General features: G+C 53.1%; 1 protein-coding gene across 1 annotated transcript in view; it reads left to right on the forward strand.

The window, feature by feature from the left end:
* MMP17 (matrix metallopeptidase 17) overlaps positions 1-3,083 on the forward strand; it is a 22,890-nt gene extending 19,807 nt beyond the window's left edge. The window contains exons 9-10 of the mRNA XM_003792908.1: positions 1,898-2,155; positions 2,740-3,083. Of these exons, the coding sequence (XP_003792956.1) occupies positions 1,898-2,155; positions 2,740-3,083 (602 nt within the window). The remainder of the gene's footprint in view (positions 1-1,897; positions 2,156-2,739) is intronic.
* The last annotated feature ends 13,966 nt before the right edge of the window (positions 3,084-17,049 follow it).

A 17,049-nucleotide genomic window follows, 5' to 3' on the forward strand; every position in this document is an offset into this window, starting at 1 on the left:
AAAAAAAAAAAAAGAGAGAGAATTGCTTAAGCCCAAGAGTTTGAGGTTGCTTGAACTGTGATGCCATGGCACTTTATTAAGGGTGACATAGTGAGACTCTGTCTCAAAAATTATTTTCAACAAGAGTGAGTTTCAGACCTCATGACTCCTTAGGGCAAAGCCAGGTTCACCTCACAATGACCAGAGGTAGACAGCTAAGCATTGATGGGGTCCGTCCCTAGTCAGTATTTGCTTGGCCACATTTGCCCCGTGCCTTGGATACCCATGACACATACACATGCCTCCCTGTGTAGGGTCCCCTGGCGTGTCACTGGAGTCACTCCCTCAGGTGGCTCTGTCTAGTGACTCCTCCATGTCAGGCTCTGATTTGCACGTTTGACAGAAATGTCACCTAGGAGGTGAGTTCTGAGCCATCCTGTCTGGTGATATTGTTTGGCCTGGACAAGGTATGTCTGCAGTTTCCTCCAGTATAAAGTCACCATTTCTCCCCAAGTAGCAAGTGGGTGACCTACAAGGAGAGACTGGAGGTCACAGGAGCTTCTGGCCACAGTCCTTGTGTCCCCCAGCAAGGCTGGCTCCAGGTTGGCTGTAGCGGAGCCATTTTTTGGATTTGCTGTCATCTCTTAACCTCTCCCTTATAGACATTTCAGTTCCAGTCTCCAGCAAAGGACTTTTTTCCTTTTTTTAATTGTGGTAAAAATGTATATATAACAAAATTTTACCATTTTGATTATCTTTAAGTGGCACTAAGTACAGTCACATTGTTCTAGAGCCATCAAGCCATCATCTCCAAAACATTTTCATCTTCCCAGAGTGAGACACTAGCCCCATCAGACACTAATGCCACCTTCCTGGCCCCACTCCACTTTCATTCTCTGAATCTGACGACTCTGGGGACCCCATGTAAAGGGGACCCTGCAGCTTCCGTCCTCGTGTGTCTGGTTATTTCTCTCTGCACAGTGTCCATGTTGTAGCTTAGGACACAGCTTCCTTCCTTCTCAAGGTTGAGTGATGTCCTCCACACAGGTGGACACATCTTCTTACCCACCATCCACTGACAGACAACCCTCCTCTGGCCTTTGGGAATAACGCTGTTGTGCACAAGTGTCTTTGACAACCTGCCTTCGCTTCTTTTGCATAAATACTCAGGCTGGGGATGGCCAGGTCACGTGGAACTCTGTTAGTTTTCTGAGGAGCCTCATGCTATTTCCGCAACGGCTGCCCTGTCTTACATCCCCACCAGCAGTGCCCACAGGCTCCAGTTTCTCCTCCCTCCAACCTTATCACTTTCTTTTTTGCAATTGTAGCCAACCACGCAGGTGTGAGGTGGTGTCTCCTCGTGGTTTTGAGCTGCATCTGTCTAATGATGTTGAGCATCTTTCAAATGCTTCTTAGCTGTGTCTTCTTTAGAGAAAGGTCTATTCAGACCCTTAGTCCAGCAAAAGATTTCAAAATTGTCTTGTTTATGTGTAAACTCTTACCAAAGTATTAAAATCATACATTTAGTGAGGCCTCTGACCTAGTGCCGTTCCTGTCTCTGCCACAAGGCCTTCCCTGGCCCCTCCCAAAGAGAGTTAATGAGGCAGGAGAGAGGAGAGTGAGGCATGGTGTCTCAGGGCTTGGTCTCAGGGCTCAACCCCAGCAGCTGGCTCGCTGTCCATAATGTGGCCACTGCATGGAACCTGGGTCCACAGGCTGCTCAGTGTCTCAGTGGACAGGGTGTCTCATGCCAGCCATGGAAGAAGAGGCACTGTCTGGGTGCCCATGAGCACAGCACTGTGACTTGGGGCAACCATGTGGTGGAAAAGGGTGGTTCGGGGGAGGAGGGAAGGCTGGAGCCCTCTGCCCCTCGGGGTGGGGCTGAGCCCCGGCCCACAGCTCTTTCTCTTGCCCCCAGGAGACAGATACTGGGTGTTTAAGGACAATAACGTAGAGGAAGGATACCCACGGCCCATCTCGGACTTCAGCCTCCCGCCAGGCGGCGTCGATGCTGCCTTCTCCTGGGCCCACAATGACAGGACTTATTTCTTTAAGGACCAGCTGTATTGGCGCTACGATGACCACATGCGGCGCATGGACCCTGGCTACCCTGCCCAGAGCCCCCTGTGGAGGGGCGTCCCCAGCACGCTGGATGATGCCATGCGCTGGTCTGATGGTGAGCACCGGGACAGATAGAGGCTGTGCAGCCTCTGTTTCCCCACCTGTGGACAGGATAGCAGCAGGTTGTTGGGAGGGTTCCAAGAGCCAGAGGTGAGCCCAGCCACCTGTCACACCCACCACAGAACCCTCGCCCCAAGGCTCCTGAGCACTAGCCCTTCTCCAGGGCTTGTTCACCCTCAGCCCAGGAGCCTCTCCTACCTCTCACCCCTGGGCATCTGCACCTTTCTGAGACACCCACACTGCCACTCCCTTGTGGGCTCGGGGCTTCCGCTAAATGCCCTCTGGAACATAGTGCTGGTCTACCATAGGGCAGCTCCACCAGGATGGAAGTGTCTTCCATCTCCTTTTGTTTTCAGTGCTCCAGCTTCACCCAATAAGGTCATCCCATCCTTCCCCTGCCCCCAGTGGGCTCCCCAGACCTGCCCCAGGCCTGTAGCAGTGCTGTTGTGGCTGAGCAGACACCGACCCCATCTCAGACACCCACGTGTCCCCTGCTATCCTGCCACAGTCTCTAATACTACAGCCATCCCAGTGCAGGGTGGGGCCAGCTTGAGCTCAGCAGTGCCACCTCTCCCCCAGGTGCCTCCTACTTCTTCCGCGGCCAGAAGTACTGGAAAGTGCTGGACGGCGAGCTAGAGGCAGCGCCCGGCTACCCGCAATCCACGGCCCGGGACTGGCTGGTTTGTGGAGACCAGCAGGTTGACGGCTCTGACACAGCGGGCACCACTGGGGCAGATGGGGCCCACGCCCCACCCGGACAGCACGACCAGAGCCGCTCGGAGGACGGCTACGAGGTCTGCTCCTGCACCTCCCAGGCTTCCTTTCTCCCAGGGGCCCCAGGACTGCTGGTGGCCACCATGTTACTGCTGCTGCTACTGTTGCCAAGCCTCCCATGGACAGCGGCCCAGGCCCTGGCACTATGACAGGCAATGTTGGCCTGTGAGAGGGCAGAGGAGTCAGGACAGTACGCCACAGAGAGCAAGACCAGTCCCAGAGCACGAACTTGGGAACCAGCCTCACTGCTTAGGACACGCTGGGCCCTGCTGCCACGCACAGGAGGGGCCAGCAGAGGGCGCGCTGCCACGGCCAGGAGCTGTCTGGTGGTCTGAGACAGAGCTGGCCACACCTCATTGATGGCTTGGGCTGCCCAGGACTTCACTGCTGAGAAAGACACATCTGCCCCCGCCAGCTCCTGCCAGCCCTGGAAGGAGTAGCCTGATTTAGGAGGGTGACCCACCAGCCCCACCGAGTTTCCCCACTGCCTTGTGCTTCCATCCACCCATGGACCCTTCTATCCCCAGGTCCCTAGCAGGCCTGCTGGCCACCTTGTCTCGGGCAGCCCACGCACACACAGATGAGCCTCCCAATGGGGCCATGGTACATCTCTCTTTGTGATGCATTCCAGACAAACACGACCCCTCCCTGCTTTGTAATGGCTTGGTTCCCTGGCACTTGGGGGCCACAGGGGTGAGAGCCCTTGGGCCCAGAGTTTCACATCCTCCCAGATGTCATCAATACCTCCCTGTGTATGTGGTGTCTCCTGAAATCCTCAGTGTTCCATAGGGGTCCTCATGCCCATTGCATACATGAGAGGGTTGAGTTCCAGGGCAAATGAGCCTCCTTGCAGCAGGCAAGTGGAGGGTCAGGTCTAGGGGTGCAGATGGGGATCATTTGCTCACAGTCCTCACCAAGCACCTGCTTGCATAGGCTGGACTTGGCCCTTAGTGTGTGGTGGCAAAGGACACAAACATTTCTTCTCAGGCAAAGGGCTCAGATCACTGTTGTCCAGGCAGTAGGTCCAGCCCAAAGTGGGTGGGCATCAGCTCCTGGGTGCCCCCGAGGACACACACATGGAGGCTAATTCATAGCAGCTCCTTCCTGTCCCACACTAATGCCCTACAACCTCCTGCTACCCACTCTCCCTGACCAGAAAGTGACTTCTCTGTTTCATATGGGGTGCCGTGGGCTTTGGGCTGGGTCATTCTTGGGTAAACATCTGGCACTGTTCAGCCCCCGTCTGGTGCCCTGTCACTGCAAGACAGGGATGCTCCACAACCCAGAACACCCTCCTTGGGATCAAGGTCCACCCAGTGCCTAGAGCTAAAGTAGTTCCATTGAGAAGAGGGCTGTGGGCACAGACAAGCCATCAGCCTATAGGAGGGGGCTGGTGCTGGGGCTGCTCAGGGCAGGCCTTCTCTGACTGCCAGGCCAGCAGTGCCAGAGCTATGTGCTCTACCTTGCCTGGGCCTTGCTGCATCAGAGCTCTGGACTAGGGTGGCTTTTGTCCCCTGACCAAAGTACTGAAAAATCCAAGGGATGCTACATCCAAGAGTCCGGAAGAGCAGTCCTCCTGGGTGGCAGAGGGAGGGATGTGGAGTCCACAGCAGATACCCTCAACCTGTGCAGGTGGGCCTTGGTGAGGAGGGTGCTGCAGAAAGGCCCAGTATATGGGCCCCAAGTGCTAGAAGGCCCTGGGGCCACTGAAGGCAAAGCAAAGAGCTGCTGGTCTCACCCCCAGCTCCAGGGCAGGGCTGAGGCACCCACTGCACAGGGAAGGAGGCAGGTGTCCACTCCCACTCAGCCATCACACTTCATACTTCCTGTCACTAGCAAGCAGGCAGGCTGGGACCCACTTCCTGACCCCAGGGCCCATCCCAAAATCTGCCAGGGCTCAACAGAGCGCAGCTACTCCTGTGTCCATCTGTTTACCATCTGCTCTTGGAGTCAGGAAGACTCCCTGCCTATCTGACCAGCTGGATGGACTGGGGTCTATGGGGAGACGTTCTCCCCCTCCTAAGTGGGAATGGGTCCCTCCTTCTCATGGGACACTGGCTTCGCCCTGCACCAAGCATGTTCCTTGCATCATCCACTTTGTGAACCCCTGAGCAGCTGGAAAACAGTCCACAAAGATCACAAGTTGCCCCTGCAATGCCTGGAAGGCAGGGCTTGGGAGTCTTTTCCCCAGATCCACGCCGAGGTTTTAAAGCCCTAACACAGTCTTTTATAAGACTGCTCTGAGAGGGAAATGGTCCTCTGAGAGGCACCCTTGTCCACAGCCTCAGTGTTCCAGAACCTGAACACCCTGAGTGCTGCCCCAGCATTCCCAGTCAATGTTCACTGGAGCATTCAGGATTTCAGATTGTCAAGTTATGAATGCCAACTGCTAAGCATAATGCAAATACAGTGTTCCAAAATCTGAAACCATCCAAAATCCCAAACACTCATGGTCCTAAGCATGTTCAATAAGGGAGATACAGGCTCAATGCCTATAGCTCAGGGGCCAGGGCGCCAGCCACGTACACTGGAGCTGGCAGGTTCAAATCCAGCCCTGGCCTGTCAAACAACAATGACAACTATAACCAAAAAATAGCTGGGCGTTGTGGCAGGCTCCTGTAGTCCCAGCTACTTTGGAGGCTGAGGCAAGAGAATCACTTAAGCCCAAGAGTTTGAGGTTGCTGTGAGCTGGCACTCTATCCAGGGCGACATAGTGAAACTGCCTCAAAAAAAAAGGGGGGGGGGGTGTAACCAGCAGGTATGTCCCTCTGCTGCTAGGATCTCGTATTTACAGAAAAGCTACAAGTGGAGCATAAACACCTTTCCCCAGCCCTTTGGGAGCACGTTGATGACCCTCGTGAACTTCTCAGCATGTTTCCTGCATACTGGGACATTCTCCCAAGGTCAAATCAGAAAATAGTGCAAAGCTCCTGCCACTTGCTTCTCAGGCCCTGTTGAGGCGTCTCCATTTCCTCAGCAACATCCTCTGCAGGGAAAGGACCCAACCCAGTGGCATGTTGCTCTGCGGTCTCCTCCTCCCAGAGGCACAGTACCAGCCTGTGTTTGTTCCTCACGACCCTGGGGTGTGTGAGGGCCAAGGACTGGCTGCTCTGTCTCGTGTGCCAGCCCATCCGAGCTTCCTCAAGGTAAGATTCCAGTTCTGCATCTCTGTGAGGGTCTCACAAAGGATGCTTCGAACAGTCTTTCATCTTTAGGTGAGTTACCAGCTAAACCCCTGGAGGTTTCAGGTGACATTCAGATTTCAAAGTCTCTATTTGTCCCGCACTATGCTAGGCCTACTTGGAAAAGTCCTGGTAGGAGTGCTCAGGAGGTCATGAAGTGGGGCAGGGCCAGCGTGGAGGTTCAGGGTCACTCAGGCCACCCAACCAGTCCAGGTGCTGGGTGACCTCAGCATGACCCAGCCTTGTAAGCAAACACAAATATTCCTTGAGAGTGGGTGTCAAGGTGACAATACACATCTGCACAGGTGACTATAGGGGCTAAAACACACACATTTCAGCACCTGTTCAATAGCCAGGGAAACTGAGGTAGTGTCTTAGCTCAGGTTGGCCACAACAAAGAACCAAAGAGTGGGTGCCTTGGACAACAGGAGTTCATTTTCTCACAGTCTGGAGACTGGAAATCTGAGACCAGGGTCCACGCTCCCATCCACAGAACACTCTCTTCTAGCTATAACTTCATGTGGTCCCTTCGACTCCTGCAGGGCCCCAGTCCTCCCATGGGGGCTCTACCCTCACCACCTTCTCTAGTCCTCATCCCCTCAAAGGCTCCACCTCCTCAGCACCATACCCGTGAATCTGGGGGAACACAAACACCCTGTAACAGGTGGAAAAAGGGCCAAGGCTGCACCATGAATATGCAGCAAGGCAGGGGAGACCAGGGCCACATCCCAGATCCCCCTTTCATTGTCTCTCTAGAGGCCTGACAGGGTCTGGGGAACTGAAGTCACCCCCACAGAATAAGTGTGATGACAATGAACACACCAAACACTGGGGAAGGTGGTGACATCCATTCCCTAGACAAGAAACCCAGAGAGGGGCATGAGCTGCCCCAAACCCAGGCCAGTAGTGGAGCTGGAACGAAACCCAGGCCGTCACACTCCAAGGGCCAAGCTTAAAATAGTGTCTCCTGCCCTGGCACCCCATGAGAGGGACAGAGGGGTAGCTGTAGGCCCCACACTGGAATCCCAAGGATGCTATTCCCTCCAGGCCCTGCTGAGCCTGCATTCTGCTTTCCCAGGAGTCCACAAGGGCTGGGTAGGACTTTGCTTTCTGGAGGAATAAGAGGATAGCCCCGCAGGCAGACCTGGTGACCAGCTGGCTCCACCAGCTTTATTGTAGAACAAGTGCTCCAAAACTTGGAGGCTTAAAGCAACTACAGTCTTCTCTCCCTCTCTATCCCCGCTCCTCTTTTCCCTCCCCCTCTTGTCTCTGTCTCTCTCTCTCCCCCACCCTTCTCCTTCTCTCTCTTTCTCATTTCTGGAGGTTGCCTGAGATCAGCTGGGTGGTTTCTCATGGGGTCTTGCCTGCAGCTGCAGTCTTTTACGTGTGGCCACTGGTGCTGGCTCTGGGCTGGAGCTTCCATGTGCCCCACCCTGGGCTTCCTCCCAGCCATGTGGCTGAGTACCAAGTATGGGTGCTTGAGTGTACTCATGACATTGTTGTCATTTGTTCATTCACTCAGCAAATGTGCATCAACCAGGCACTGTCCCAGGTGTGGTGAAATTGTTTATAAAATCTTACATTCCCATGGGGAAAAAACACAACCAACAAGATACAACTTGAACCTGTAAGAATGGATAATATATAGTGAATATGTGATAAGTTACAAGGTTATAAAGAAAATGAGGTACGGAGGGGTAAGATGCAGGGACCAGGTAGAAAGCAGCTGGGACGGCTCAGCGCCTGTGGCTCAAGTGGCTAAGGCGCCAGCCACATACACCTTAGGTGGCGGGTTCAAATCCAGCCCGGGCCTGCCAAACAACAATGATGGCTGCAACCAAAAAATAGCCGGGCATTGTGGCGGGCGCCTGTAGTCCCAGCTACTTGGAAGGCTGAGGCAGGAGACTCGCTTGAGCCCAGGAGTTGGAGGTTGCTGTGAGCCGTGATGCCAAGGCATTCTACCCAGGGTGACAGCTTGAGGCACTGTCTCAAAAAAAAAAAAAAAAAGCAGCTGGGACATTCTAGGAGAGAAGGGGCTTGAGTGGACATGTTTGGAAGGCAGAGGCTACACCACGTACACCATGCTAACAGGAGAATGTGACAAAATCTTTGCCTGATGGCTCAGCACCTATAGCTCAAGCAGCACCAGGCACATACACCAGAGCTGGTGGGTTAAATCCAGTCGGGCCTGCCAAACGACGACAACTACAGGGCGGTGCCTGTGGCTCAGTGGGTAGAGTGCCAGCTCGCTAGCTGAGAGTGGCAGATTCAAACCTGGCCCCAGCCAAACTGTAACAAAAAATAGCTGGATGTTATGGTGGGCACCTGTAGTCCCAGCTACTCGGGATGCGGAGGCAAGTGAATCGCCTAAGCCCAGGAGTTGGAGGTTGCTGTGAGCTGTGACCAGTTTGGCCATGGCACTCTACCAAGGGCAAAAAAATGAGATTCTGTCTCAAAAAAAAAAGATCTTTGCCTGAGTACCTGGTAGATCGGGCTATTGTCCCTATAAGGGCACTTGGGGCCTTGGTTTCCCACGCAGAGTGGGAAGTGCACAGCGAACTGGACACTCCTCAGGGGTGCGAGGCCTCTGCCACAGGACATTCCCAGAACGTGAGCTGAGAGGCGTGAGCAAGCCCAAGACTTTGGCCGAAGTGACCCTACCGGACTTCCCGGTAGGGAAGCCAGAAATAGCTTTGGCCCAGTCTTCCTTAGAAACTAGGGAGGGGTGACAAAGACAAAAACAGAACTGGTCAGAGCGTGGGCCCTGGGGCCAGACTGGATCCCCAGCCGGTTTTGTAAACAGATCTTCCTTGGAACACAGCCAGGCTCATTGGTGTACGTGATGATGACAAACACAGGCCGCCACCAACACAGCAGCTGCTTTCTGGGAGGTGGCCCTTGGCCACCTGGGCCTTGCCCCTTTACAGGAGAGGCTGTGGCCCCTGAGAAAAATAACACAGTTACATTTATTCCTGATAACACTCATTTTGAAAGGCAAGCACAGATAAGAACCAAAAGGTAAACAGAAGGGTGGTCTGAGGGCGTGTAGGCACAAGGGAGGGGCCAGTGGGCAGGACAGGACAGGCGACGGACCCCCCAGGGCACAGTGTTGCATCACACAGGAAGGCCCAGGCAGCTTGGACCCTGATGCAATCCTCTCCCCTCTTGCAGCACAGCCTCGGCGTCGGGCTCTGGTCCTTCAGTAGCCTCCAGCCTCCTCTCCCCTCCCAGGCGCTGCCCCTTCTCTATCTTGAACTTGCAGTGTGTCACCCAGTCACCTCCTGCCTCCCACCTCTGAGACCTTCTGATCTGTTATGCAGGCAGCCAAACGGGTTTGGAAAAATCAGGCAGTAAACTGGGGAAGAGTGTGTGCCCAGCCAGGCTGCCCACTGGGCCTCTCTGAGCCATGCTGTCCCGTCTGTGCACTGGACACTGTGGGGTCCACCAGTCTGCAGGGTTAATGAACCCCATGCTTATAAAGGTGGGGACAGCACCCAGTGGTGGGTGCAGCCCTAGAGTTCATTGCTCTTTTGACTGTATTTCCCCAAGTCTGTAAGGCCTACTTTTCCACATGAAGTCAGGTTGCATCTCAAAATTAGCAAGAGGTAGAAGTTCAGGGGCAGCATTTTGTTCTTCCTAATGGCATGTAGACTCAGGAGCCCAGAAGGAATGCTGAGATGTCACTGAGCACAAACGCACAAGGCATCACAAAGATCCATCAGAGTAAAAGCCATAAAGGACATTGTGACTCAGAACTGGCAGTGATGGGGGGTCAGGCCGGGGCCCCATCTCCTGCCCCTATACCCCAGGCTGCCAGAGGATGGGTCTGTCCCTCAGTCTTCACGGTCCCCAGAGCTTTGACGAGCCAGTGGACAGGTAGAAGTGGCAGCATTGAGTGAGGGTGTGCACACTAGTCAGTGAGTTCCTCCTACAGGAGGTGGTGTTGAGCTGAGACCTGCCTGGGGAAGGCCCAGAGGAGAGTGGTCAGGCTGAGGGAACAGCTGAGGGAAGGCCTCTTGGGCTAGTGAAACAGGTCAGGGTCAGGACAGCTGCCAGGCCACAGGGCTCTGGGCTGGTCTGGGACCCGAGCTTAGGCCTCAGGTATGCCCCCCACACCCCGCCAGCTTATTGGCTGTAGGATGGTGAGAAGAGGAGAAGGAGAGGCAGGTGGTGGGGTGGAGGGAGACAGTAGCTCTGTTGCCTCTAGGCAGCCAGCCCTCACTTGACACGTGAACCTCCATCCAGTCCCTGCTTGGAAGATGCCAAGTTAGAGGCTGACCAGAGTCTGGCAGGAGCAGGCCAGGTGTTCCTCCAGCTAGAAACAGGGGCCCAGAAGAACACCCTAAGGGCCTGTTCCCCAGCCTTCAAGACAAGCAGGTGCAGGAGGGGCCACAGAAGAGCTGCTGGCCTGTGGTATGCTGCATCTGCTTCTGAAAGGGCAGAGTTGATGTTTTTTTGTTTTTTTGTTTTTTTTTGAGACAGAGCCTCAAGCTGTCCCCCTGGGTAGAGTGCCATGGCATTACAGCTCACAGCAACCTCCAACTCTTGGGCTCAAGCGAGTCTCCTGCCTCCGCCTCCCAAGTAGCTGGGACCACAGGCACCCGCCATAACGCCCGGCTATTTTTTGGTTGCAGCCGTCATTGTTATTTGGCGGGTCCGGGCTGGGGATTCGAACCCGCCACCTTAGGTGTACGTGGCTGGCGCCTTAGCCGGTTGAGCTATAGGCGCCGAGCCCAGAGTTGATGTTTTCATCCTTTATTTCAACTCATGCCTTCTGGCAGGGCAAAGTGGCTCATGCCTATAATCCCAGCACTCTGGGAGTCTGAGGCAGGTGGATTGCCTGAACTCACAGACTCGTAGACCAGCCTGCGCAAGAGTGAGACCCCATCTCTAAAAATATCCAGGTATTGTGGCAGATGCCTATAGTCCTGGCTACTTGGGAGACTGAGGCAAGAGAATCCCTTGAGCCCAGGAGTTTGAGGTTGCTGTGAGCAATGAAGCCATAGCACTCTACTGAAGGCTACAAAGTGAGACCCTGTCTAAAAAAACCACACACACAAAAAAGCAAAACTCATGCCTTCTAAAACATTTTATTGTAGTAAAATACACATAACTTTAGATCACCACGAGTTGACATTTAGTATATTCACAGTGTCATGCAGATTCACCATCCAGCTCCAGAAAATGTTTGTCATCCCAGAGGGAGACTCGTACCCAGGAGAGGCCCTGGGAACTTCCCTTTCACGCTTAGTGACTGTGACAGGCCCAGACAAGTGGAATCACACAGTACTTGTCATTCAGGGTCTAGCACAGCCTCAGGGTTCTTTTGGTTATGGCCTGTGTCACAGGGTCTTTCCTTTTTGTGGCTGCATCATGCGTGTTTGTTCCACTGTATGGATAGATGCTTTGCTTGTCAATTTAGCTACCGATGAACACTTGGGCTGTTTCTACCTTTCAGCTACTGCAAATAATTCTTCTGTGAACATTCATGAACACATTTTTGTTGCTACATTAATAGACTTCATTTTCCGTTTTCTTTTCTTTCTTCTTTTTTTTTTTGTGAGACAGAGTCTCACTATGTCACCCTTAGTAGAGTGCTGTGGCATCACAGCTCACAGCAACTTCCAACTCTTGGGCTTAAGCAAGTCTCTTGCCTCAGCCTCTCAAATAGCTGGGACTACAGGCGCCAGCCACAACACTCGGCTATTTTTTTTTTTTTTTTTTTTTGCCCAGGGCTGGGTTTGAACCGGCCACCGCCAGCATATGGGGCCAGTGCCCCACTTCTTTGAGCCATAGGCGCCGCCCTTTCTTCTTTTTCTTTTTAGAGACAGAGTCTCACCTTATCATCCTCAGGAGAGTGCTGTGACGTCATAGCTCACAGCAACCTACAAATCCTGGGCTTAGGCAATTCTCTTGCCTCAGCCTCTCGAGTAGCTGGGACTATAGGCACCTGCCACAGTGCCCGGCTATTTTTGGTTGCAGTTTGGCCAGGGCTGGGTTTGAACCCGCCATCATCAGTATATGGGGCTGGCACCCTACTCACTGAGCCACAAGCACTTCCCTTTTTTTTTTTTTAATTGATACAGAGTCTCACTTTGTTGCCCTCCGTAGAGAGCCATGGTATCACAGCTCACAGCAGCCTCAAACTCTTGGGCTTAAGCAATTCTCTTGCCTCAGCCTCTCAAGTAGCCAGGACTACAGGCACCTGCCACAGGGCCCAGCTATTTTTTTGTGTTAGCAGGCCTGGGCGAGGGGGGGTTCAAACCCACCAGACCCAGTGCTTGTGGTCAGCTCCCTACCCACTGAGCTACAGGCACTGATGCTCAGACTGATCTTTTTTTTTTCGAGACGGAGCCTCAAGCTATCCCCTGGTAGAGTGCCATGGCATCATGCTCACAGCAACCTCCAACTCCTGGGCTCAAGCGAGTCTCCTGCCTCAGCCTCCCAAGTAGCTGGGACCACAGGCGCCCGCCACAACGCCTGGCCATTTTTTGGTTGCAGCCATCATTGTTGTTTGGCGGGCCCAGGCTGGGGATTCGAACCCGCCACCTTAGGTGTATGTGGCTGGCGCCTTAGCCGCTTGAGCCATAGGCGCCGAGCCCTCAGACTGATCTTAAACTCTTGAACTCAAGCCATCCACCTCCCCAGGCCTCCCAGAGTGCTAGGATTATAGGAGTGAGCCACCACGCCCAGCCAGTAGACTTCATTTTTTGTAATTGTTTTCTCTTTTTTTTGAGATGGGGTCTTGCTATGTTGCCCAGGCTGGGCTCAAACTCCTAGCTTCTATTAATAGTCCTCCTTGTTACCTCAACCTCCCAAGTACTTGGGGTTGAACGCTTGCACCACTGTGCCTGGCCAAATAGATTTTATATTTGAGAGCAGTTTTAGGTTCACAGCAAAATTTAGCACAAGGTACAGGGTTCCTAGGTGCCCCCATCTTCCTTGGTCCCTCAGGCCACCCCCTGTGTGCACTGTTACACTTGATGAGACCATACTGATACATTGTCACCACCAAGTCGGGATAGTCTACCTCGGGGCTCAAGAGTGGTGTTGGACAAGTGCATGCTGAGTCCAGTGCTGAGATGGCTTCACTGCACTGAATGTCCTCCATGCACTGCCTGCTTGTCCTCCTTGCCTGTAACCTCAGCAACCATTGGTCTTCTCACTGACTCCATAACTGGCCTTTACCAGAATGTTCCATGTTCCATAGTTGGAATCCCACAGTCTGCAGCCTTTTCAACTGGTTTCTTTCACTCAGCAATGTGCATTCACAGATCCTCTCTGTCTGCTCAGAGTTTGGTGGCTCCTTTCTTTTCAATGTTGAATAATATCCATTGTCTGGACTGACCACTGTTTATTTACCCATTTACCTGCTAAAGGACATCCTGGTTGCACCCAAGCATGGGCAGTTATGAACAAAGCTGCCACAACCTCGGGGTGACATTGCTGACTCAGCAGTTATGTATGCCTTTGGAGGGGGGAGGTCTGGCCCCGGACCTCTAGGTTGGAGCAGAGGCATTTTAAACCCCAGCCTGCTGGACAGGTTCATTGCTCAAAGCACAAATGAACATGACTGCCTCTGCCTAGGGCATGAGCAGCTCCCCCAAGATCTTGCCCCTGGAGGCATTTGGGTGGGAGACCCCAGGCCTGCAGGACTATCTCAGGGTCAGAGAAAGGAAAGGGTCCCAAGACCCACCAGCTGGGTCCTGGAAGTACCCCTGTGTCCTCTCTGCATCCTCTCTGCATCCAGTAGCCACCTGGGTGTGGGATGTGAGAGTGAGGCTAAGCAGTATAACTCCTCCCAGGGGGCTGTCAATGTAGGCTGAGGTCTGGAGGGGAGCAAGACCTCCCAGGAGCACAGCCCTGAGCAACCAGCCCCAGGGATGTTGGGTGATCGGTGGCTGCAATAATCACCCTAGTGCTAGGTAACTTGATTTGGGGCATGTCCACAGGGGGAGAGGGTCAGAAAGTGTCATGATCTATTTGGACAACAGAATTTCCATGTAGCTGGCCAGCACATGTGCCTATTTTATTTCACACAGTCACAAAAGTGCCATGTCCACATCAGTTGCTACAGGTGAAATTGGAGACAGGGACAATCCAGGGACATCTTCCCTGAGACACATGAATCAGAAATAACACTAGCAGGCTTAGTGCCCATAGCTCAGTGAGTAGGGGTGCCAGCCACACACACCGAGGCTGGCAGGTTCAAGCCCAGGCTTGCTAAACAACAACAACTACAAACAAAAAATAGTCAGACGTTGTGGCAGGTGCCTATAGTCCCAGTTACTTGGGAGGCTGAGGCAAGAGAATCCCTTAAGCCCGAGAGTTTGAGGTTGCTGTGAGCTGTGATGCCATAGCACCCACCAAGGGTGACATAGTAAGACTCTTGTCTCAAAAAAAAAAAAAAGAAAGAAAGAAAGAAAGATAGCTAGCACATCTGAGAACCAAATGGTGAAAAAAACCCACCCAAGGCTGCCCATGGCACCAAAGAGGAAGTCAAATATCCCACAGGACCGGCTACTTACAGAGGCCCTCTAGGGTGAGGGGCAGTCACATGGCAGAGAGAGACTGCCAACCTCCTACTCTAGAGCATACACCAAAGGGCCACTCTGAACTACAGTGAGCCACTCTGAGCCACAGTGAGCTGCTCTGAGCAAGTGATGACTCTGAGGCATCGAGAGCCAGGCTGAGCCACTGCGAGACAATGAGCTGCCCAGGCTGAGCCACTGCAAGCCAGTGATCTGCTTTGAGCCACAGTGAGCCACTGTAAGCCATGGTGAGCCACTCTTAGCCATGTTGAGCTGCTCTGAGTCACAAAGAGCCACAATGAGCCACTCTTAGCCCTGGTGAGCCACAAAGAGCCACAGTGAGCCACGGTGAACCACAATGAGTTATTGGTGGCTGCAGCTCTGAGCAAAACAGAGGGATGGGAGAGGTAGGACCAACTTAAGAAGGACAGGCAGAAACCATGTGACCTGCTCTGGTCCATTGCTGCACTGGGCTTCAAGGCTACAAGTGAGCTCTGTCCTCCGGGTGCACAGCCATTTGCTCCAGGCACAGGAGATAGCAGGGAACTTGGCCCCTGCTGGGATGGGAGCAAGCAGGGCACGGAAAGGAGCTGCTCTCTCCCAAACAGCAAGTTTGACAGGGCAGCATCAGGGGAGGCTATGGGGCCCCTCTGCAACCCTGTGGAACATAGTGGGGCAGCATTTTGTGATGCCGGACTTCCGCTTTGCTTCTGTGCCTTCCACCACCTCCATACAACCCCCAAGGATGAGAATGTTTACAGCTGCATGGACCCAACAGCAGGGCTCTGGGAATAACCCACATGTCCATCATCAGGGAGTGGACAAAATATGTTCTGGTATAGATCTCACAGGGCGATATCATGTGACAGCAAGAAGAAAGAATTGCTGCCACATAGAACAACGCAGAGCCCATCTGATCAACACGGTGTCCAATAAGAAAAGCTGTCCAGGCTCGGCGCCTATAGCTCAACCGGCTAAGGCGCCAGCCACGTACACCTAAGGTGGCGGGTTCGAATCCCCAGCCCGGACCCGCCAAGCAACAATGACGGCTGCAACCAAAAAATAGCCGGGTGTTGTGGCGGGCGCCTTTGGTCCCAGCTACTTGGGAGGCGGAGGCAGGAGACTCGCTTGAGCCCTGGAATTGGAGGTTGCTGTGAGCTGTAATGCCACGGCACTCTGCCCAGGGGGACAGCTTGAGGCTCTGTCTCAAAAAAAAAAAAAAAAGAAAAGCTGTCCACAGAAGACAGCACTTGCTGTCACCAAAGATTATCACAGGACTTGGGATCAGAACTCTCAGATGTGAAAATGAAGAGGCTTTTTAGAGGGTTCTCTCTACTTAATCAAGGAGGGAACCAGGCCAAGGTTGTAAAGGTTGGAAAGAAAATAAAAGCAAAGGATGATTAGATGAATATGCAAGTGGAGGAAAGTCTGTTTTTCCCTTTAGGGTGGGAGGAAAGACAATTGAGCCTCTTGGATAAGAAAGAATTTGCAGGGTGGCGCCTGTAGCAATCCCCTAAGCCCAAGGGCTGGAGGTTGCTGTGAGCTGCGACACCTGTGGTACTCTACCAAGGGCAATAAAGTAAGACTCAGTCTCTAAAAAAAGAAAAAGAAAAAAAGGAAGAACTTGCAGGTTTATCAGTCACCTATAATAGGGCTGTAAAATAGCTCAAAGACAATGACAGGCTAAAGTCTTCACAACCCTGGGCACATGCTGTGTGCTAACAATGCACAGTTTTCCCTGGAAACAAGAGCTTTTCCTAGGTGGTGCTGGTAGCTCAGTGGGTAGGGCACCAGCCCCATATACCGGGGGTAGTGGGTTCAAACCTGGCCCTGGCCAAACTGCAACAAAAAATAGCCAGGCCTTGTGGTGGGCGCCTGTAGTAGTCCCAGCTACTCGGGAGGCTGAGACAAGTGAATCGCCTAAGCCCAGGAGTTGGAGGTTGCTGTGAGGTGTATGACGCCACGGTACTCTACTGAGGACAATAAAGTGAGACTCTGTCTCTACAAAAAACAAAAAATCAGCTTTTTCTACCCTATCATGCCATTTTTATAAGCTCAAGAACAAGCAAAACTGAAATATACTCTGCCTTGATGAATGTATACATACACATACGTATGCTCAAATTGTTTAGCAAAACCCGAGGGAATGATGCAATCTCAGAGGTCAATCTCAGAGACATAAGAGAAGCCATGTGCAGGGAGTGAGTTCCGTGTGACTCTATTGTGTGAAGTCTAAGGATGGACAACACTGACCGGCGGAGGCTGAGGCCAGGGCAGGGGCACCAGTCAGCTATCTGGGATCTGGGAAGCCACAAGGTCGTAAACCTGAGGCCACACCCAGACGAGTGCACTTATCTGTGTATCAGCTACACTGCAGTTAAAAGCAGGGAAGGGGGCTCGGC

This window comes from Otolemur garnettii, unplaced genomic scaffold, assembly GCF_000181295.1.
Source record: "Otolemur garnettii isolate 467f Iridium unplaced genomic scaffold, OtoGar3 scaffold00062, whole genome shotgun sequence".
NCBI lineage: Eukaryota > Metazoa > Chordata > Mammalia > Primates > Galagidae > Otolemur > Otolemur garnettii.